The sequence below is a fragment of the Delphinapterus leucas genome, chromosome 15, assembly GCF_059928025.1.
Source record: "Delphinapterus leucas isolate spDelLeu-1000000601 "Yukka" chromosome 15, BTC_Dleu_Yukka2, whole genome shotgun sequence".
NCBI lineage: Eukaryota > Metazoa > Chordata > Mammalia > Artiodactyla > Monodontidae > Delphinapterus > Delphinapterus leucas.
This window is the reverse complement of record NC_143143.1, coordinates 87639126-87662448: the sequence shown is the minus strand read 5'-3', so window position 1 is coordinate 87662448 and position 23323 is coordinate 87639126. Positions and strand designations below refer to the sequence as shown.

Below are 23323 nucleotides of genomic sequence, written 5' to 3'. Positions count from 1 at the left end.
TCAGACCATGGCCCAAACACCATGGCGGCCTCTCCATGCTGGGCTGTCCCCACCGCCCTGCCCGTGCCTGACCTCAGCCCAGGAGGCAGTGCAGGGGCTCCTTGGAGAGAGCCCCCCAAGACCCTTCTTGTCCCTGAGCCCACCTTCAACCCCAGACGGGACAGGCTGGTGGATGAGGCATCAGCCCTGGGCCCCCCTCCCCTCACCAATCCGCAGGGCCCAGAGCACAGCGACTCTGGTGTTTCCCACGACTGATGATCCACGTGTTTGTGCCTGTCTCCTCCCATCCAGCACGGAAGCCCTTGAAAGCCAGGATCCCCATTAGTGCTGGATTTCCAGAACCTTCCAGAGCACACACAGCTCTCATCCATTCGCTGCACAAGAGCACCTGGCACCTGCTCACGTTCCCCGAGCACTCGACAACACCGAGATCATCTCTGTTACTCCTCTCCCTGGGAAACCTGGAGAACAGAGAGGTTAAGCTACTCTGTCAAGGTCACACAGCAGGGCCTGGTGAGTGGTTCCCAGGCAGTACTGAGCTGGAGGCCAGGGGGACACCATCTTTTGACTGAGTGGGAAGCAACCATCACCCGCCAACTCCACAAGACCTCCAGGCACCTTCCCACCTGGAGAAAGTTTGGGGTCCTTCATCTGTCATTGGAAAGATTGAAAAGGTGAGCCCCGAGGCTGGCAGGATTCCCCCAGATGGGGCTCAATCCGAGAGGAGGAGGCACCTCTGGAAACTCCGCCGAAGCCCTGCGGCCAGTGTGCGCTCACTGCACTTAGAATGTGGAGAAAGGTCAGGTGGCGCTGCGCTGGCCGTGCGCCGATGCCCTAAACCATCCCACAGCCATTGCACAAAACTGGGACCCAGGTTTGAAAAAGGAACCAGGCTGCTCTCAGCTTCCTACCCTCCCGGGGTTTTTCAACCTGTATTAGAAACTCCATCATTACCCCACCCCTCCCAAACCTTCCGAAAGGTCTGGCCTTAGTCCTTGCCCCCAACCTCCCAGCCATGGGGACTCTCCTGGCTGGCAACCCCAGCTCGGCCAGTGCGTCACCCTGAGGCGAGCTGCGCCCAATGACCAGCCCCCACACCCTCCCCGGCCCAGGCTGGCGGGGAAATTGCGGAACCGGGCATCATGCATCCCGGGGCCCCGCAGGTGCTCAGACAACACCCCTGGTCTGACGTCCACCTGGGGGCACCACAGCCGTCCCTGGAGGGGTTTCTTGGCTGAGACTCAGGCCAGGACAGAGGACCCGCCCCCGCCCCAGCCTCTTGCCGGTGCAGCCCCCATCTGCTTTCTCCAGCAGAGCTGCCATGCTCCCCAACTTCATGGTGGAGCCCTCGCCCCCGCCCCCAAGTAGAAAACTGAGAAAATTCCTCCTCTATGGTAGGGCAAACCATGGAAAAAACCTTTCACCAGAAATAGCAGAGAATTGAAACAAAGTTTTGCCTAAACAAGAGGTTTTTGTCCTTAAATCTCCGATCCCTGCCTCAAGTCACTAAGACTTCAGGGAGCGTGGAAACATCTTCAGGACGCACTTGTCCCCGGAAACTGCGCGGCGGGGGCTGGAGACCCACGAAAGGGCCAGCTGCGGGGAAGGCCCCGCCCAGCCGGGCCTCAGGGCGTTCGGAGCGCGCCCTTTGCCCCGCGGGTTACCCTGCTGTGAGGCCGCTCCTGGAGGGCGCCCACCGAGCGCCCCGGGCGTGCGCTCTGCACCTCCTCCGGCCTCGGCGGGTCAGGCGTCCGCGGTGAGCTGCGCGCTCCCTGCTCTGATACCTGCCTGCGCGACGCCGGAGGTGGCTCCTGCAAATGGTACCGAAGACGAGGACAAGGCGGCCTGAGGCGGGTGCCCACGAGGGACGGGGGCGCACAGTGACGGCAACCCCCGGGCGTGGCAGGAGGCAGAAGCTGGAGACGCCGGGAAGCAGGAACAGCTCTCCCGGGTCCCGCGGCTTCCACAGCCGTCTCCAACCAGACCTCCAGCTCCTTCCATCCCGGCGGCGCCCCACCCCTGGCCATCGGTCTGCGCCGCCGGTGGAGCTGGGCTCCGGGAAGAGGCGGTCACCAAGTCCCCTCTGATTGGACGGCCGCGAAGTCCCAGAGGGCGCCTCCGCACCTTAAAGCAGGAGCGGCGCGAGGAGAAGGTAGAGCCCTCCGCAGCCCAGCCCTGCGCGCTGCAGCGAGAGGTGGGGAGGAGGGGGTCGGGGGTAGAGGACAGAGAAGAGAGAGGGGGAGGAGACCAGAAGGCGGGGCCGGGGCGGGACCCAGAGGCCCCGGCGCGGGGAGGCTCCGAGACCGACCGACGGACTGCCGGACGGACGCGCCAGCCGGGAGCGGTACCCAGGCTGCGGCAGCGGCCAGTGCGCGCGCGCAGACCCCGGGGCGGCTCGGGCCGGGCCGCCTGAGCGCCTGCCTGCCCGGCGAGCCCTCGGGCCCCGGAGGCGCGGCCATGGCGGAGCTCAAGTCACTGTCGGGGGACGCGTACCTGGCGCTGAGCCACGGCTACGCGGCGGCGGCGGTGGGCCTCGCCTACGGGGCGGCCCGGGGGCCCGAGGCGGCCCGCGGCTACGGCGCGCCGGGCCCGGGCGGCGACCTCCCCGCGGCGCCCGCTCCCCGAGCTCCGGCCGCGGCGGCCGAGAGCAGCGGCGAGCAGAGCGGCGACGAGGATGACGCCTTCGAGCAGCGGCGGCGACGGCGCGGGCCCGGGGACGCGGCGGACGGGCGGCGGCGGCCCCGGGAGCAGCGCTCGCTGCGGCTGAGCATCAATGCGCGGGAGCGGCGGCGCATGCACGACCTCAACGACGCGCTGGACGGGCTGCGCGCCGTCATCCCCTACGCGCACAGCCCGTCGGTGCGCAAGCTCTCCAAGATCGCCACGCTGCTGCTCGCCAAGAACTACATCCTCATGCAGGCACAGGCCCTGGACGAGATGCGGCGCCTCGTGGCCTACCTAAACCAGGGCCAGGGCTTGGCCGCTCCGGTGGCCGCCGCGCCCCTGACGCCCTTTGGCCAGGCCGCCGTGTACCCCTTCTCCGCCGGCCCCGCGCTGCCCTGCCCAGACAAGTGCGCCGCCTTCTCCGGGACGCCCTCGGCGCTTTGCAAACACTGTAACGGGAAGCCGTAAGGGCCCCGGGGCCGCCCCTTCCTTCCGCACGCGTCCTTCATTTTACCTTGCCCCCATGACTGTGTCACCCTGCCCCCACCGGACCCCGCCCACGGGGAGAAGGCGGCCAGGCCTCGCTTCCAGCCCTTGCGTGCTGAACATTTGGGCCCTCGGGAAGCGCAAAGCCCATCCGGGCGCGGGATTGAACCGGACAGCGGGGCGCTGGAATCCATGCCCTGGAGCCCAAAGCGCCCAACGGGCACCCGACGCCCCAGCCCTCGACCCTGGGGACGGGACGGGGGTGACCAAACGTGCTTGTCCGGGCGCCGCCGCTCAGCCTCAAAAAGAAAACCAGGATGGTCGCGACCCCAGGGCAGGTGGTCCTCCCCTGAGCCACCCGGGGGTTCGCGGAGCGCGGGACACAGCGTAGCCCACCTTGGCGGGTCGTGGCCCTCGCTTTGGAGCGCGTCTTTGGCCCCCGTCGGCCGCTCTTGCCAAACCTCCGGGCCGCGCTCCGGGTGGGCGTGTCCCCGAGGACGCACCGCGCCCGGAACCTTCCCCCTCTGCCTGCTCCAGGACCCCCGCGCCGCAGCAGCGGAGCTGCGGGATGAGCCCCGCCCCGGCCCCGCAGCTGTCGTTTTCAAAGAAGCCGGGCCGCAGCCGCAAGAAGACCCTGGCCAGGAGCTTTGCGGCTCCCAAGTCTGTTGTGTTTGTTTTCTTGCTTGCCTAGAGGTGAGCGGACGCTAACGCCGGCTGCAGAATTCGTTCCCTAAACAGCCCCTGGGCTCCCCAGCCACCAATGCCCCCGCCGGATCGTCCACACCCTGGCGCGGCCCGGGTGGAGCTGGATGGAGACCTCGACACGCCCTCTGCTTAAAGGCGGCTTCATGGAGGAGGGGTCCTGGGGTGTCAGGGGAGGGCCTGGTCTAGCCCTGGCGACCGGCCAAGCCCCCGGCCCACCAACCCCGCACATTTCCGGGAGAGGAGAGCGGGCCACGGTGAGTACGCTGGTGGGGGCCGCGCCCTGGCCGGTGCGAACCGCGACGGGGGTCTCTTTTAAAGTCGGTGTGAGGACGGGGGTCTGTGTTTTTTAAAGTCGGTGCTCAATTCAGAACTCTGCCACCAGCCGGGGTCCCCCTCGCCCCCCCGGCCCGGCCCCCCCAGCACAGCCGGCCGGCCGGCCGCCCTGGGGGACCGAGCTGTCCGCGCCAGTTTGCGCCGGAGCGGCTCTGCTACGTACGATATCCGGCTTTATTAACCCAATTTCTTCGGCTGTCGCTAATGCTATGCTAATAGGGAGAGAGAACCGAGGCCCTGCAAAGCAGCCTGTCTACAGCAGTTAACTTTAATTAATACATTTCAAAAGACCCTTTTGTATTTGCAAAATGAAGTGTGTGATTAAGTCTTATTCATAAAGACATATGCTTAATACTGGTTTTTGCTAATTTCCATATTTATTTCTTATTGTCTTTTTTTCCCATAACGGACTAGTTTATCAGTTTTGCACATTCAAAAAGCTGAGTGTTGGAAACTGTTTCAAATTTCTTTTAGATAACTGCATACCCAAGTGTCACCAACTTCTAGGGTCTCAGAGTGACCCTAAATCAACTTTATAAATTACTTATAATCTGAAACAGAGCTGCTTATTCTGGCTAAAGTACATCATTTATATTCAGAATAAAGTATTTGATTTCAACTAATTTTTTGAATAATATGATTAAATTTTAATATCAATTTAAATAGTGTTCATTTGTGACTGAACTCATAATTTCAGTGTTCAGGGAGTTGTGTCAATTTGGGCCACATGCTTCTAAATCACAGAGTCCAAAAAGTCTCTAAGACACAGACAGCTTATCTGTAAGCAGCCGCTCAGCAAATGCACGAAATAATAAGAAAACGGGGAAGGAAAAAATCTCTCTGCCCCTTCTAGGTGAAAAATAAGACTTTTTAAAAAGCCGTTTAAGTAATCAGAAGTCCTTCCAATAACTTCGTTTAAGTAAAAGTTAAATTAAATTTAAACTTTTCTTTTTTTTCTTAAAGCTGTTTATTAGCTGTTCTCCAAAAATGTCAGCGTGCTGTTCCCTGGGGTTGTGTGGAGGAGTTTTTCAAAGTGAAGTTTGGTGGGTGCCTCTCCCAAGTTTGCACAGCAAACTCCTTATTCTAAGACAACCTAGACACTGGAAGAACATTCCCAGCACGAAAGGTCTGACTGCCCCCTCCCCGCCGCCACGTGGCCTGTTTGCCCCAAGGATAACCAACCAGGGGTGCCTATTGGTGCTGCCTGTCTCTGTTGCCAGAGACTCTCTGGAAACTTCTGATGGGGGTTCTGGTGTTTTCCCCGAAGGCTTGCTCTCCTACAGGGGTGGCACGAATTGCTGTGAATGAACTTGAAAAAATTCATCACCCCGCACCTAACCCAGAGCTCGCCTCTCTCCAGCACTGGGGGAGGAATTAAGTACAAAAGAGCTTTGCTTGTAGCTAGGATTTGACACAGCTTGTTCTCAGAGGAACAAGATATTAACGAGAGCCCTTTAAACCGGGGTTGCCCCAACAAGGAGAGTGCCGGCCACATGTGGAATCTTACAATTTCTGGTGGCCACGTTAAGAAAAGGAAAGAGAAGTAGATGAAATTAGTTTTTTTTTTCTTTTTTTTTCTTTTTTTTAGCGGTACGCGGGCCTCTCACTGTTGTGGCCTACTCCTGTTGTGGAACACAGGCTCCGGACGCGCAGGCTCAGCGGCCATGGCTCGCGGGCCCAGCCGCCCCGCGGCATGTGGGATCTTCCCAGACCGGGGCACGAACCCGTGTCCCCTGCATCGGCAGGCGGACTCTCAACCGCTGCGCCACCAGGGAAGCCCCAGATGAAATTAGTTTTAATGACTTTTATTTGTTCCAACATAGGCCAACTGTTATCATTCAACATACAATCAATATTTTTAAATTATTAGGAGATCTTTCACGTTCCCTTTCTGGTACCGAGCCTTCAGAATCCGATGTCTCGCACTCAGAACCCGTCTCGATTCAGAACAGCCCACTTCAGGTGCTCAGCGGCCACGTGTGGCTTGTGGCCGCCCCAGTGGAGACAGCAGCTCTAGACGGTAAAAACGCAAAGCATTCAAAGTGCATTTGAATAATGAGCAGGAGACCTCCACAAATTCGGGGAATACATTCTAGCGCTAGACAGATAGGAGAGGCTCTGTCCCAGTCACTCTCAATCCCGGGTCACCAAATCTTGCTGGGGCTGGGGCGGGCAGCAAGAAGAACCATCGTGAGTTTTCTACCAAGAGTGGAAGCCGTGTGTCTACTAGTTGCTGGTCCCAGTGCATCAGCCTTGCACGAGCCAACCACACCCACACCTAGGGAGCCAGCGGAGTGACCATGGGGTCCTCCCCACTCTGGCCAAGGGATTGCCTTGAGCCAACAGAGCCTCTTCCTCTGCTGACCCCACAAATGAAGGGGTCGGCCACACCGGCTGCTGCTTGAATGACTCTCAGACCAAGACTCCTTCACGCTCAGGTTATGAGCCCGTGAAGCCTGGCTCCGGGGGGCTTGGGGCAGCCTTCTCAATCCCAGTGGCTCCGTAGGGGTCCCTGGCTGGGGTCAGAGGAGGCAAGTTGCTCCGCCAAGGTCCTGCACCCCATCTTCATTCACTAACCAACGTGACTGGCGTGGCCCCGGCGCTTTTGGTTCAGACGGTGCCCAAGATGCTTTACGCCCAAAGATCTTTGTTTATCCCGGTAGGAAATTCACGCACCTAAAGCAGCATCCCTGGTTTCCAGTAAAGGCACCCAGACTCTGGGGGCAGAACTCTACCCAAACCTGGCTCTGCCCCCAAGGACCGGGGGTATGGAGCACGCAAGGGGCACCCAGCCCATGCGAGTTCATACACAGGCCCGCAAGTACCAGGCACGTGGCTTCCACCATTTCATTTTGTTGATTTCATCCCAAAGGTGGGATTTCCTTTTCACTTCTTCACAGAAGACTCCTTGGGGAGCCTTGCTTCCCCTTAGGAGTAATCCGACCCTTGCTTTGCCAGATACGCCCGTCTTATTTCCTTGCAGGTTGGGAACGTTCACAGAAGAGGTTCTGCCTCATAGAGGACAGATACTGCTTTCCTGAAATGATGGGGGAAATGCACCAACCATCACTCCGACCGGCACGGCCAGCCTGGCCTCTCCCTCGGCATCTGCGAGGGCTCGCACTGCAGCCTCGGAGCAGAGGCCCCGGGGCCCTGGTTAGCCCAGCAGGCAGTGACGAAAACAATGTTAGCATGTGAATTTGCCTGTGATATGTTTTTAGTCTTTAATCGCTTTTGGTATCCCATTTGAAGGGATGGAAATAGAGGGATTTATGATGTATTAAATCATTTCTCCAACAATTACCTCTTTGGGCTCGTAACTCTAGATGTTTCAACTCCCCAACTAAAGCCTGTTCCATAAAATTAGAAAGTTAATACACGTTTGCACATTTAACCCCAAAGGAGCAAAACCCCCATTACCATAAATGCAGAAAGGCTGAAATAATTAGCAAAGTGACCTTTGATCCAGTGTTTTCCTTGTTTTAAAAAGTGACTTGCGCTGTTTTCTTTCCAGTCTGAAGTGCCCGAGGCCTGTGCATTCATATCATGGTATAAAAGCTGATTTTCAAGTGTGGCTCTCTGAGTGGGAAGACGGCCAGAATTATTCTGGAGGTTAACATGAGGCGGGTCACACTTGTAAGATGCACGCATGCGAGGGGGTCTCTGAATAAACCCTTTCTGCTCTGTGGTCAGCTCTGTGGAACTGAGCAGCTGGTGCCTGGTGGGGATACAAAGGGAAGCTGCTTCGTGGCCCCAGGGCCTCAGCCTGTGTTTCCTAGAGGCACAGCCCTCAGAACGCAGTGCAGAGCCACGCGTGGGCCTCTGTCCCCCACGACACACAAGGCCTCCTGGGGTGGCAGCCCCACCCGGTGCCAGCCGGCCTGTGTGCACGGTGCTGCCACCGGGGACGGGAGCGCGGTCCTAGCTCAGGGCCTTCGCGGAGCAGCTCGCCAGTGCGCTGGAAGTGGCCCAGCCTTCCCAGCGGCCTGGTTCCGCCTCCAAGCCCCGTTTTGTCTAAGCAATGAGCCCACAGTCAGTTGCTCTCCTGGGGGCCCTGATTCGGCCTGACGGGAGCCCAGTCCCCCCAGTTCCCGAGGATGGCTCTCGGTGCCCTAATGAGGCTAGGCCAGCCTGGGAACCTGGCTTCAAATCCCGAGACACATTCAGGACCCGCAAGGCTCTCTGATATCCACAAGGCATCTGCCAGGATGCGTTTCTGTCACCTTCGTCACCCTGCAGCCCGCTGGCCTGCGGCACCGGAGCTGTGTCCCGGCCCTCCCCGTGTGTCCCTGCATTTGACTGCAGACGGCACCCAAGTTACAAGATCCCTGGGAACAAGCGGCCAGTCTCTGCACCTCGTGCATACAACCAGAGCCAGCGGACACCTGGGGACGCGAGTCAGGGTCGGGCTCGGCCCACACCTGCCTGGGGGTCCGGAGAGCGGCTCGTGTGACCCAGCCCCGCATGGCCACTGAGCAGGCAGGAGCCAGGTCCCCTCTGCCAAAGTCACTCCCAGTCCTGGGACGGTTTGTACAGAGCAGCCTGGACGCCGTCCACTGACCACAAGCTGGTCGCTCAGGAGCGCACACATCTACACGGTTTAGTCATAGGGACGCAGAAACCCCACTGTCTGTGAGTCGCTCTCCGGCCTGTGGCGCCCAGATTATGGGTGGGAGGGGTCGTGTCTCAAGCCTCTGGGCGTTAAGACCCTTCCTCCTTCCAGCACATCCCTGACCAGCACAACTGCTGGTGTCCTTGCAGCCCTCAAACAGCTGAGGGTTCCAGGAGGGCATCACAGACACATAGGAAGGTGTTTATTTTCTGTTCAGGGGTCTGGGTTTCCAAATAAACGTAAAGCCTTTTACCTGAGGCCAGGATGTGAAAACAACTGCTCTTCTCACACCCCTGAATCTTTCCTCTGGGCTGTGGGGTCAGCAGTGATGTTCCAGAGCTTTCCACTAGCTCCTGCCCCATGTCGGGGACCTGAGGCTGCCAGATGGGATGAAAAGCGCCGTCCCAGAATGTCCGAGGGCTGCTTCCAGGCCCCCCGGCACGCATATCCTGGCTCGTTCTCTCTCTCTCTCTCTCTCCTGCAGCTACACTTGGGAAAAAAGAAGGGTCTATAACCCTTTCCCTCCCTCTGGGTAGCCCTATTTCCCTAACACGCATGCTTCTTAAAATATCACAGATTTGGGGTCTCATGACCCTGGTCACTGCCCCCAGTGCAGTGTTGGTTGCATCTGGTTTGGGAAGGGATGCCTGATCCAGCAGAACCGCTGACCGGCCTTCTTCGGCCTTCAGCCCAGCCTGGAGCCAGGTGGACACAGGCCGGGGCAACCATCCTCTCTGCCTAAGCATCACTCATATGCGGGTGTGCGCGTGGGTGAGCACGTGTGTGTCCGTGCCTGAATATACATGCGAGTCACGCTGTAAACGGTTTCATCCCCTGCCGAGGCCAACTCGTGCCCACGGGGGCTGGAAGAGGAGCTCACTGCTACTCGGCTGTCCCGGAAGGTGGGTGAGATGCCCCTTCGTGGACAGCGGACAGGACCCAAGAGAGGAGGTTTCCACCTGGTCTCAGGGAATGTCCTCACAGTGAGGGAGCCTGGATGGCCGTGTGGCCACAGTCAGGAGTGACTGCAGAGACGGGTCATGGAGAGCTATACGGGGGTGAGAGTGGTGTTCCCTGAGTTGCGGTCAGTTCCCTGGTCACCCAGCCTGGCCAGCCCCAGCGCCAGACCCTCCCCACCTAACCCATAGCCCATCCTGATTTCAACAGAGGTAGAGGGGAGCCCTCCCTGCAGGACAGAGGTCTCTGGGCGTCAGGGGAAGGAGGAGGCCACGGCTGCTAACTGAGCTGTAGGAACAGGGGCCGCTGGGGTTCAGCGCCTCCTAACGAGCATGTTGTGGGGCGATTCCGCCCTCACCTTCTGCTTAACAAGGCTGGTTAAACAGTGATCTTGCGGGACCTTGCATCCCCTAAACCTGTTCGTGCCCGTGGCGCACTCCCTCTGCACTGCAGGAGGTGATGGTTAATTCATACCGTGCCGGGAAGTGGCTGTGCTGACAGATGAGGGTCACGGGCAAACTTTCAAGGATGCTGACTTCATTAAGTGGCCTCATTACAGCCCACAGAACCGCTCAAGACGTCGTTTGAAAGGAGGTGCTCTGCGTTCCACTGCCCCTCGCCGCCCTCCCTGTAGGGGAACAAACAATGTTTCCAGAATAATGACAAGTGAACAAACAAGGTCAGGGGACCCCGCAGGCAGCTCCGGCAGGCATTCTGCCCAGTGTCCTGGGCCAGGACCACAGAGCCCCGGATCCGTTCCCTCCCCGTCCAGGGACCCTGGTGAGGCAGCCGCGGGCTCTGAGCTGTCGGGAGGACTGAGGGGGGGTCCTGACATGCGGCTTCGGCCCCCAACCCCCTCGGTGCTTCATCAACGCCAGCTGTGCTCCGGGCCAGGTGAGGTAACGGCCCCGCGTCTGCGACCACAAACTCGGTGTGGCCCTTTGCTGAAGACCACGACCCCCCTCGGGCCACCAGCAGACCCGCAGTGGAGGAGATGCAGGGCAGCCACTCCAGAGGGACCGTCCGTTCATTCTTCACAGAGCTGCTCTTTCCTCTTTTTACTGTGGAGAGACATACTTAACATAAAACTTACCGTTTAACCGTTTGAAGTGTACACTCGGCGGCATTACGTTCATTCACAAGGTCATGCAACCATCCCCACCATCTATTTCCAGAACTTCGTTATCACCTACAATTGGAGTTTTTCAGGTCAGGCTTATTGATGTGTAACTGACACCCAGTAAAATGCACACCCGCCTTAGATGTAGTTCCTTGAATCTTGGTAAACGCATACGGCCGTGAGCCACCACGGGGCAGGGTATGGGATCTTGCCCGCACCCCAGAAAGACCTCCTGTGCTCTCCTGACTCCAAAACTGCCGATCTGCTTTCTGGCCCTGTAGTGTTGCTTTTTCGGGGAGGTCTTCTAAATGGACGCCTACGGTGTGAAATTCGGGGGTCTGGCCTCTTCTCTCGGCCTAGTGTGTCCGAGCCTGGCCGAGGTTACCATCTGTGAAGTGGGGTGGTGATCGCAGAGGCACAAGAGACTTGGGGGAGCTGGATGAGGGGTCTCCTAACCCTTAGCCCCGCGCCTGCCCCCACGGGCCGTGCGTTGCTGTCACCATGATCCTACTGCACCCACCGTGGGTGCCAGTCTTTGAAAGTCATGGGCCAGCTTGATTTCTGCAGAAGCAGCCCTGCGTGAGCCGCTGTGACATCAGAGGCTTTGGGGGAGGAAGTGAGCAGGCCCACCTTGCTCCTTAAGGGAAGGTTTCCAAAGATGGCTCCTGCCGGCCGTCCCGGGCGGGCCCAGAACGAGGCCCAGAGTCCACAGCCCCGTCGATGCCGACTGCCCATCTGTCGCCTGAATTTCTTCCTCTTTCCCAAAACACGTCCTCTCAAGGAACACCTGGGCGTGGTTTCCCCGACAGGGTGAGGGGTGGTGAGGGTTTGGGAAGGAGTCGCTGAAGTGGTCCAGGCTCTGGAAAGGCGAGGGAGGGTGCCCGCGTCCGGGCCCCTGAGCTGGCCCGACGGCCACGCGCGTCCTCGTGAGGGGCCGGAACAGCGCGGGCCTGCGGTGGACGCCCTAAGCACTGATTAGATGAGGATAACAGCAGTGGTCACGGAGGGCCCGGGAGGGCCAGGAGGCAGGTGCCCCGTGACATCACTTTTCCGTGAGCTCAGCGCCCTGGGCTGCCATTAAGCTGCTTGTCAGTTAGCGTTAACCTGGAGACGCCCAGCCCCTTACTGGGAACCACAGAACAGAAGCCAGAAACCACGGACTCTCGTAAGGAAACGGAAACGCTGACACGCGTGCGAAGGGCCTCGGCCGGGGAGATGCGAGCAGGTCGTAGCTGGGAGGTAAACCAGGGCCCGAGGGGCCACACCTCACAGCCACTGTCTGAGGATTTTCTGCTCAAATCTGGTGTCAGCTTTTTTCTCCTGCTGTACTTTTTTGATAGAAAAATATGGAGAAGAGGCTCTAAGAAGCAAAGTGCCTGTAACGGGCTGTCGTCCGGGTAAATGCTGGTGCCATTTACATGGGCTGCGGCCACGTGTGACCTGAGTGCCCCAATATGCCGCCTGCCTTGTCCCAGTGGGACCTGCGGGTGCCCAGGGCACAGACGTCAGCGGGAAGCTGTCTTCACAAACAGGAGGCATTCCTAATCCTCCATGCGGCAGCTCAGTTGTCTGTCCGGTGGCGAGGGGACGTTAGGGATGAGGCTGTGATTAAACCCCCTCATGCAATGACCCTAAAGTAAGTCTTTGCAATTTTCATTTTGTGGAGATTTAATATAGATCGGGGCCCTGTTGTTGGCTCCCATTTTAATCCCAAATCACTCATTAGATGAAGACCAGCAGACGCCAGTGGGCGAGGCCTGTGGGCTGAGCCGCAGACTGGACCCACAGGAGCGCGTCCAGATGGACGGCTGCTGCCCTCGTTCCGTGATGGGTGCTAATCTCAAACCGACCTGCTTCCTCCCCATTACGCATATTAAATGCAGCCAAAATTCTGGGGGTGGCGCGGTCCACGCCGCTCTCCCCAGATGCCTCTGGTCCCGACCCCGCCTGCCTGCTCCACACGGAAGCAAACCCGCCTGGGAGCCGGGGCCGGGCGGTGCCCACTGACAGATCTACCTGGCCGGACACCCCAGCTGGGTTGCCAGGTAAACACAGGAGTCATTTTGAGTGAGACTCTGCCTGAAATAATTGCATGGGACATACACTGAAAACGCGTTTCTTGATTATCTGACGTTCAGATTTCAGTGGGTGTCCTGTATTGGGATTTGCTGCCCTGGCCACTGTCCTCGGCCCCTGCACACTTAGCCCTGAGCCTCCCTGAAGCCCACTGACCAGGGCCACTCACGTGGCCACAGACCCCACCCTGGCAGCCCTGCCTCCAAAGACTCAGTGGGTTTCCTGGGGGCCAGAGGAGCTACAGAATAGCAGTCCCAGCGTAAAAGGAAAATGTGGGAGCCTAGTCCCAAAATGATTCAGAATTACAGGATGGCGACAGCCTTCTGAGGGCCGGGCTCTAGGCACACTGTTCAGGCCACCGCCCGCAAAGTCGGTCCTGCTGGGGGAGGAGGGCCGCAGAGCCCACCCAGGCTGCACGCCCAGCCCGACCAGGACGCCCCCTTCCTACCACCCTCCTCTTCATCCCACATGGCCCCTTTCATTCCGGGACCCAAGAGACACCCCCTACACGGGCACACACATGCACACACACCTCCACATGCATGCATGTACCACATATTCAGATATGTGCTCACATCTGCACACACACGGAAATATGCACACTTTTGCACACATCCACACACATGCTCACATGCGTGCACACGCCCGCACACACGTGTACTTCCTTTGGACACTTTGCTCATTTGGGAACATGGTGACAGGTCTGGCTTAGCTGTGTCGCCCTCTCTGTGGAAAGGCAATCTGGCCTTGTGGAAGAGGCACAGGCCTTGGGCCAGCAGTCCTGCTGTGGGAACACGTCCCTCGTCACAGTAGGGGCCCTGGAGAAAGACACCTCCAAGACCTCCTGCCAGCGATAGGGCCGGGAAGCCACTTGGCCGCACCTACGGGCCAGAGCCAGGGTGATCACTCTCACGGATAGGGGCCATTTCCACGACTGACCACGTGGAAAAGCAACCAGAAGCACTGTTTACAACAGGCTTCAAGGGGGATATTTACACAGATGTGAAGTCTCTCTGGAAGGACGAGACCCTGCCCTGAGGGGCTCCTAAGGAGGGCGCTCAGGGCCCGGCAGGCAGATCAAAGGGGGAATGGCTCCCGGTGGGTACTTCTATACTCTGAGCCCTCTTCCCACCACCGGGAATGTCTTTAATTAAAACCAGAAAGCAGCAGTCATGGGCTGAGTGGTGGCCCCCAAATATGTCCACATCCGAATCCGTGGACCCTGCAAATACTACCTTACATGGTTGATGGCACACTGAAACTATAAAGGAGTGACCACAGTTCCGGTGAACAAAAGTCGAGTCAAGCGGCCATCGAGGATCTGGTGTCAAGACGCGGCCCTGCCCCACCGGGAACTTGAACTTTCTCTGAACTGTACCAGGTCCGAGGGCACCACCTGCCTGCTGCAACCTGTGGCCTCAAGGTCTCCCCGGTGCCTATGCAGCCATTTCGGACCCCAACCAGCAGCCTCACTTCACAAGCAGCCTCACTTCTCACCAGCTCCAATTATAATTCTTTTTTTAAAAAAAAAATTTATTTATTTATTTTTGGATACGTTGGGTCTTTGTTGCTGCGCGCGAGCTTTCTCTAGTTGTGGCGAACGGGGGCTACTCTTCATTGCGATGCGTGGGCTTCTCATTGCCGTGGCTTCTCTTGCTGCAGAGCACGGGCTCTAGGCACGCGGGCTTCAGTAGTTGTGGCTCGTGGGCTCAGGAGGGAGCCTCCGGAGAGAGCACCTGCCTGCCTGCATTCTGACCTTGGACCTCTGGCCCCCAGACCAGGAGAGACTGCTTTTCTGCTGTTCAAACGCCAGTCTGTGTACTCCACTATGGAAACCACGGAAGCCACTGCGGAGCCCACCCTGGAGGTTACAAGGTGCCCACCGCCCCTCGAGGCGCAGCCGACTCCTCCGTGGCTCGGCCAGCCTCCCCTGTGGCTTTATTCTCCCAGAGGAACAGGAAGGCAGGGAAGAGCCAGTGGCGGCTGCTCCAGGCCCCTTGCCGATGGCGCACACCACCCCCTGGGTGCACACAGCACCCCCGTCCCGTCTGCAGGTCAGCCCGCAGGCCCCCAGAAACAGTGCAGAGCCGCTTAGATGGACCCACGGCCTCTGCACCACCAGGAGCCACGTCGTGGAGTTGTGGGAGGGTCACGTGGACTCAGGCCCTGACAGTCATGTGATGGGCGCACCTGCTGGACGCTCCGGCAACCCCCAGGCATCAGCCGTCCTAGGAAAACCTTCTTCATGTGTCACAGGTGGGAGGTGACGGAGCAGGTGAAGGGCTGTCTGGGGTCGCGACGGCTGCTGGGTCCCTCTGAGTCCTTTCCTTCCTTCCTTCAACAAGCACTGCCCAGTCGAGGGAGGTGGATGACTTCCCTCAGGAAGGGACTCCACAGGGTCCCAAGACCCACCCGAAGGCCTGGTGAGGCAGGACCAGCCTTGGCCTCTGACCCTGAGGGGTAGATTGCGACCCACCCAATGGGGTCCAGCTCTTGGTGGGAGGTGCTTTACCATGAGCAGAGCCAGTGGGGACGTGGGGAGAGGGGAGGAGACCCTAGGGCAGAGACCGTGGGCCAAGGGGTCCCCAACCCAAGTGCTGGTCACTCCACAGCAACCTTAACATTTTCTTCCCACCTGGAGACCTGACTGCGTCCTTACTGGGTGTATCAGGTACACCTGTGCAGCAACGCACCTGTTGCTGCGTTACAAATAAGCCCCAAACTTCGCAGCCTGAAACAATAACACTCATTCGTTATCTCAGTTTCTGGGGATCAAGATTCAGGAGTGGCTCCCTCAAGGTGCCTGGTGAGATGCAGCCCGGGTGTCAGTGGAGGCTCTGGTCATCTGGAGGCTGGACTGGGGCTGGATGGTCCCCTTCCAGGTTGGCTAGATCACGCAGCCCTGGGCTGGAAGCCCCAGTTTCTGGCCCCGTGGACTGTCCACGGCGCTGCCCCAGTGTCCTCACGACAGGGCAGCTGGTCCCCGGGGCCAAGAGTGATGGATGATCTCGTCTTAGAAATCACAGACCATCCCTCCCACCACTTTTTATTCGTTAGAAGCACATCATTAGGTCCAGGCCACACTCAAGAAGAGGGAATTAATCCTTTTCCTGAGGCGAGGATTGTCAAAGAGTTCAGAGATGTAGTTTAAAGCTACAACGTTAGCATAGTTCCCTTGAAGGGATTGAAAGAAAATCCCCCATAGATACCCCATCCTACATGTAAAAATGTTCCCACAAACAATCACAGGGTCTGAATTCAACCTTTAGATGTTTATTTCTTTGACTTAAGCATAAGTCAAAGTCAAAGTGTCCAAGTTCTATAGTTGGACGTGACTGTCTCAACCAGGGGTCACATGTGAGGAACCTCCTCGTCAATCCTTTCCAAGGACAGACTGCTATTGTCTCTCTGGGGATCTCTGCTGACTGTCTTCTGGGCCACATCTGTCCCCTGGGCCCCACCTTCAGTGCCTGGGTCGTGCTCGGAAGTAGGAGGCATTTGATAAGCAGATGTGACCTGTCACCCTGGACCAGAACAGGGTCCCCAGCCACCTCCAGTGAGTCGCCCGGCCCCCGACGCCCAGCCCGAGCACTCAGGAGGCGCAGCGTCCGATACACTGGCTCCCTCAATCCCCTGGTATCATCCTTTATGGGCAGCAGTAAATGCTGCACTTATTACCGGAATGGGTTTAACTGCGGTAATGACTTTATATCACAGGAGTGGCCATTCTGGGTCTGATATAAAAACCACAATAATAAAACTTCCTCTGTGGTATTTTCGTTGTTCTGAAATGCAGGCTGTGCTAGAACATTCTGGAGGGGGTGCTCTGCTGGGACATGGAAGGGGTCCTGGGACTGGAAGAGCCCGCAGGCCCTGTCCCACTGCAGACGCTCTGATCTGGCTGGAAAGGGGGAAGCTGTGAACAGCAGGTGAGGCGTCCCTGACCAGGTAGGGCCTAAGGCCTGGACCGGCCGCTGGCCGCCGAGAGCCTCAGCGTCCTGGGTTGTGAAATGGGGGTTAAGATTCTGCCGGGCCGGGAGGTGCGCCCCAGCCCTGCCGCCCGCGGGACCAGCAGACACCCAGTGGGCTCCGCCCTCTTACTAATGGCCCGCCTGGGTCCCCTGGCATCACATGAAGGGTCGATCAGGGTCCCAGAAAGCAACTTGTGCGTGACTTTCCCAGCAATAACGCTGTTCTCCAGGACATGACCCTTTTTCTTCCCCACGTGGATCAGCTCTCGGGATTCATTCGGACCCTCACTAGGTCTCCAGACACCAGGGCTAACTGGGGTCCGTGCAGCCACGGGGAGGCCCACGGGGGTGCGGTGCTTCTCGGATGCTGGGACCCAGGACGCAGTGGCCTGAACCAGCACCCCTCCCCCTGGGCTCTGCAGGGGTCCCTCCTGAGCTCAAGGTGATGGGGACACCGAAGATCAACACCACTGTCACCAGCATGGTCAGAACCAGCAACTCCGGGGTGCAAACGAGACCAGGACCAGTGCACCTGGAAGACCGGCTCGTGTACCCCTCCCCCAGGGGCGGGGCCGGCTGTCCCAGCTATCCCGGGCCCCGTGGCCAGTTCTTCCCGAGCGACGTGCACAACGTTTGGGGAGCAGTGTTGGAACTCAACTCCAGGATTTAGAAGCAACAATCGAGTTCAGGCTTCCTGTTGATTCGGGTAGTTTTCAGCATATACCCCTCCCCCCAGGGCCTCCCATCCCCCAGGGCCCCCTTTCTCCTTCTCTTCCCCTCAGTCTGGGGAGAGGTCTGCCTTCACGGGAGCCCTGGGCTGACCTCTCCCTCTGTCCAGGCGAGGACAGTGGCCTCCATGGGTCCCTCTGTCTCTCGAGTGCTTCTGCAGACTCTGGAGGACTCTTTGCAGCCAAAGCAAAAGGAGCCGCCACGGCGAGAGGCACCTGCCCCACAGCAGCCCGACCATGAATACTGACAGCCCTTCCTCTGTGACATGAGTCCCGCCCGGGCCTGCTGCAGGGCAGAGTGGCGGCCGCTCTGAGATCCATGCAGCTTTGTTGAGCGTCAGGACGCATGGCGTGACAGATGGACGCTCGCCTTCAAACCCCTGTGCCCGAGCCCGGCACCGAGGGCCGGGATGCTTCTAGTATCACACGTTTGCCTTGGGGCTTGTTTTAAATCCCACTTACCAGGGGCGCTGGCTTTTCATCAGTCAGATGCCTTCAGCGCTTTGTCAACTTGGACATCTGGCCGCACAGTTTAAAAAATTTTTATTTGCTAAAATATTTAAGAGTGTGGCATGGGTTTCGCTGGGGACTTGAGCTGCCAGGCATATGTGGATGCCAGCCACTCCAGCAGAGAACCACTGAGCCCCTAGGCCGTGGCCCTGGCAGCGGCGATAGCAGGCCCCGTCCTGGTGGGTGCGGCTCCTCTGGCTGAAAAGTTAGTATTCACTCCATTCGGGCTGGAAACGCTCTGTCCCCCTCGAAACCGGGAGCAACTGAAGGCCGAGGGAGGGGTCTGTGGACTCCCAGGATAGTCACAGTTGAAAACAGGATGCAAGTCCTTGGACACACGCGTCCATGCAGACCCTCGACGCACTCCTTGCGCCGTTCAATTCTAAAAAGGAGCCCAAACCGGGGATCGACCAAATGCGCACCAGCTGTGATCAACAGAAGGGGTCCATCTAGATGTGGGCTATGACTCAGCTACACACTACAACGTGGATGAACCTTGAGGACATTACGATCGGTGAGAGAGGCCAGACACAAAAGACCTCACAGTGTGTGATTCCACTTGCAAGATGCCCAGGATAGGCAAAGCCAGGGAGACAGAAAGTAGATTAGTGGCTGCCAAGAGCTGGGGGTCAGAGGGGGTTGGGGTGACCGCTAAGGGGTACAAGGTACCCTTTTCAGGTGAAGAAAAAGTTCTGGAAGTTGATAGAGGTGTTGACTGCATGCTGGTATTGATTGTAAAGGCCCCAACCCTGATTGATTACCAAAGGTTGTTAATGATCAAGGGTCCCCGGGTACTGGGCACAGCTGTCTGCTGAGGGCACAACAGTGAGCAAGGACGCTGGCCTCGGCTCCAGCAGAGTGCACAGTCGAGAGCAGGCACAGACAGTAACCAGATAAGTTAGCCTGAACGAAGGAAGGCTTCCCGGAAGAGGTGACCTCGGACGGAGCTTGGGAGAATGGCGGTGGGGGATCCAGGCAGAGGAAGAGCAGGTGCAAAGGCCCCGAGGCAGCGGCATAGCCCTAAGGGATGAAGGAAGGGTGACCTGGTGGAGAGGGAAGAGGTTGGGAAGGTGATGCCAGGTGCCCGGCTGAGCAGAGGTCAGGGGTGCAGGACCAGAGCGGGGAGGGTCCCCAGAGCAGTGATCACCCCTGTATAAAGAAGGTGGGTTCCAAGTGGGTTCCAAGAAATTTCCTCCCATGATGGCCTTGTTTTAGCCGTGGTCCCTCACCCTCCCCAGAGAGTGACCCCAGGGTCACTGGTAGAGGCCATGCAGCTTCCGGGCAGGGCCTCAGCCCAGCTCTGGGTCCAGAGCTCCGGTCCAGCCTGCCAGCTCCAGTGAGGACCCCGGGATCGAAGGCTCCTGAGAAGTCCCGAGAGGCTGGCCAGGGCCGTGGGGCTACAGCCTGGACCCGGCAGCCGAGGGCCCCCAGTGTTGGGCAGGGGCCTTGGTACCAGGTGAGGGCGCATCTCCATCCCGCACCCTCTCCTGGGCCACCTTAAGGGGCCACCACCGAGTTTCACACACATGCCCCCTTCCGGAAGCAACAAGAACCCCCTGTGTGTCCAGTGAGGCGTCTGTTGCTTGGGAAAGAGCAGATTCTCCTGCCCACCTGGCTCCTTCCGGAGAGTCCTGAGGGTCAATTCCAGGATGAAGGGGCCATGAGATGGATCTGTCTTCGCGTGTTAAGGAGGCATTACTCAGGAGCCCTGGGAGGACGGGAGTTACAGCCCGCAGGTATGGTCCTGGGGGTGGCGACCTCGGGCTACAGGGGCTGCGTGGGGCAGGCAGGGGAGGCCCTCACTTGTTTTCTGGCCTAAACATAAGACTTTCTCCAGGCTCATCCCACTGCCCTCAGACTTGGGACCAGAGGAGAGGACGCTTGGTACCGGGACTGGACCTCAGATTAGAGATGGAGGGGATGCTCCTGACCGCGCCCCCTTGGGGAAGCCCCAACTCCTGGGCCCTTGCTGGGTCCAGCCTCCAGCAGAGAAGGGCACCCAGCTCTGGGGCTGCACACAGTCTGGGGACCTCATCCCCAAACGCCCACCCCAGGACCAGGCCGACGGGAGACGTCAAGAGGGACAGAGTGTGGAAGGACAGATCCTGGACGCCAAAGGGAAACTGAGCCCCCTTGGGTCTGGAGCATCCACCTGGCCACGACAAGGACACTCCTGGGAGGATACAGAGGGGAGGAGAGGCTGGAGGAGAGGGCACTGTAGGGCACAACCTGGGGAGATGATCCAAGTGGCTGCGGGTCACACGTCCCGTCCCCAGTGAGGCCGGCGGTCAGCGAGCAGGGCTCCTGCAGCCAGATCCCGCCCGCCTTGGATGGGCCCAACCTGCTCTCACCAGCCCCGCTGCCTCTTCTCCCGGCCCATCACTTCTCGCGACCCCCGGGGCCCCCCGCTGTCCCCCACCCTGTGTGCAGTCATGGCACTGGCCCACCCCAGGACCCCTGCCTCCACTCAGCCTGCCTGCTCCCCCCAGCCTCTCGCCTGCATCACCCATCTGCAGGCTCTGGGCGGGAGAGGACAGAGACAGCCCCCCAAAGAGACCCCACGACACGTTGGCCAGCGCACCTCTGCACCCCCGGATCCATCCCCAAGCCTCGTGCCAGGACTTTCCGGGCAGCAGAGGAGACCCCGGAGGCTCCCATGCCGCCAACTCAGCCCGACAATCTCTCCAAACAGCGGTTCCCTGAGCCGGCGCAGCGAGGCCTTTACCTGCCCCCTCCGTGCCCACTGGGCCTCGCACGCCTGTTCCCGGAGCCCCGGGGGCCCTTCACCCGTCTTGCCCACCAGATCCCAGCCGGACGCCACCTCGGGAGAGCTGCCCGGAACCCCCTCGGCCTGTTTGCTGAGCTGGAGTTGGTGCCAAGTCAGCACCTTGAACAGGGCCTGGGGCGGGGAGCCAAGCAAGGACCCCGAGAGGGGTTCACAGGGCGATCACCTCGACTCCCAGAGGGGACAACAGCAGGTGTGACGTAGCAGCAGGGGTGAACCGGCCTGGCCTGGGAGAGATGTCAGAGGCCGGGAGGTGGGGTGAAGGAGGCGGGGAGGGCCGGCATCGCTTGGCAGCCCGCGTGCCCACATGGCCCCCAGCCGAGACGCTGTGTCCTCGTCACTTCTTCTAAGGGGACACTGTCCTCCTCTCAAGGAGACAGGCTCTTCCCTCCTCCTCAGGGTGACCTTTCATGTCCCACAGAGTCCCAGAATCGACAGGAAATGGTCTGCTCATCCCGCTCTCAGATGGCCTCGTGTCTCAGGCTGACCCAGGTCACCTGCGTGCCCTGATGATCCCCCTGCTTCTGCCCTGTGCCCGGTCCCTGGGGAACCCCGGTGGGTCTGGGGCCTGCAGCCCCCTCCGCCAGCAACACCAGGACACAAGCCAGCAGGTTTGGATTCTGTTGTTTCTCTTACCTTTAGATGTTCAACAGCATGAATATTCTTATTTTTTATTTAAAACTGGCTTGGAGCTCTCACTCCCCGAGCGGCTTCTAATCACCAAAAAGCGCCTTCAGCAAGGGCTGATTGACAGGCCGACGCGGCCGCTTCTGAAGAGCAAATTGGCCATTGGCGGTGCCACATGCAAAGGGAAAGCACCAAGCGCCCGTTATTTATGAGCTATTAGGGAAGCGCAATCGGCATCTGCTCCCCACATGGGCAAAAACACCTGTCAGACATCAGGAGGCCGTAAAACGCACACGCTTAACAGTCACTTTGTTTAAAAAGTCATTAAAATTGAATGTCAGCTAAAACTTAGGAAAACATTTATTCTTTGAACCCCTTTGAATCTTGCTGGTGAGCAGGAGACAGGACTGTTTCTGCCGGGACAAAGACACGAGTTTGTAAACAGGCAGGCGAGTCCCCGGAGCGGCCACAGTGACAGAACAGGACATGGGAGAGGAGAGGCGTCCGTCAGGGCCCCCGGACGGAGCGTGGGGCCTGGGACGCCCGCTGACCCCGCCCGCCCCACGCTGACCGGGGCCGAGGTCGGCCCTCCGCCCACAAGGAGGCAGCTGCCGGCCCCCACTTCTTCTTCCCCCAGTGCTGCCCATTAGGGCCAGTTCTGGAGACACGTCCGCGTGGGGACTCACGGGTGCAGGCCCAGGATGGGGTCCGAGCAGCAGGCGGGGCCGGGGGTGCTAACTCAGGAGGCAGAGCAGGGCCGGGCTGGCTCCGAGGGGTCTCCTGCTGTAGGGTTGAGACCCCCGGCCGCCCCTGCCCATGTCCCGCTGCTTCCCAACAACAGAGGGTCCCAGGGACAGAAACTGGCCCGAGGCCGCCTGCTGCCACAGTCTCCACTCAACATGGACGGACTGTTGAGGATGGGGAGGGGTTTGCCTCCGGCGGCGCGGCAGGAAGCCCAGCGTCACCCCAGCCCTGCCGGACGCGGGGAAGGGAGGACAGGCTTGCAGCAGCCGCGCCCTTGGCCGGGGCTTCAGACTCGGGTCGGGCGCAGGCGGGGACGAGGGATCGACCGGCAGAGGGGACTTTGGCTCAGCTGTTTTGGCCCAAGAATGTTGGTCTTGCCCAGATTTTGCCCGGTCTTTGCCCGGGGCCTGCGAGGTGCTCAAGGTCGCGTTTTGTGCGAGCAACAGTCATTGCAAGGAAAAGGTCTGTTTGGCAGCAGTTAAGGCTTCAGACGTGCCCAGGACAAGAGGGTGAGGCGGCCACAGGCCCCAAAGAGACTGGACCTTACGATTGGCAGATTTTGACGTAGACCGAGTAGCTGAGCCTTGTCTGTTTTTCACATAAAAGAATTAACCCTAGGAATTCCCTGGGGGTCCAGCGGTCAAGACTCCGCACTTCCACCGCAGGGGGCAAAAGTTCAGTGCCTAGTCAGGGAATTAGGATCCTGCAAGCCGCGCAGCGTGGCCAAAAAAAAAAAAAAAAAAAAGAAAAAAAAAAAGAATTAACCCTGGTGAAAATCATTTCAGAAAAGGAAACATGGAAACAGAAATGATGGAAGTAGTGAGCGGCCCCATGGACGGATGACTGAGGAACCCAGCCAAGCCCCCCATCGGGAGACAGTGGTGGAGACAGGGCTGCAGACCTGGGACCCTCCCCAGCTGGCTCCTTTGGGCCCGTCCCTGTGCAGATCATCCACTTGGGGCAAAAGTGCCGGAGGGGAGGAGGCCAGACTCATCGGCCTGGGGA

General features: G+C 59.1%; 1 protein-coding gene across 1 annotated transcript; it reads left to right on the top strand.

Moving 5' to 3' along the window:
• Nucleotides 1-2176: 2176 nt before the first annotated feature.
• Nucleotides 2177-3137, top strand: BHLHE23 (basic helix-loop-helix family member e23). Its single transcript, XM_022597364.2, has one exon. The coding sequence runs from the start codon at nt 2458-2460 to the stop codon at nt 3130-3132; it is 675 nt and encodes a 224-aa protein (XP_022453072.1). The 5' UTR covers nt 2177-2457; the 3' UTR covers nt 3133-3137.
• Nucleotides 3138-23323: the final 20186 nt, after the last annotated feature.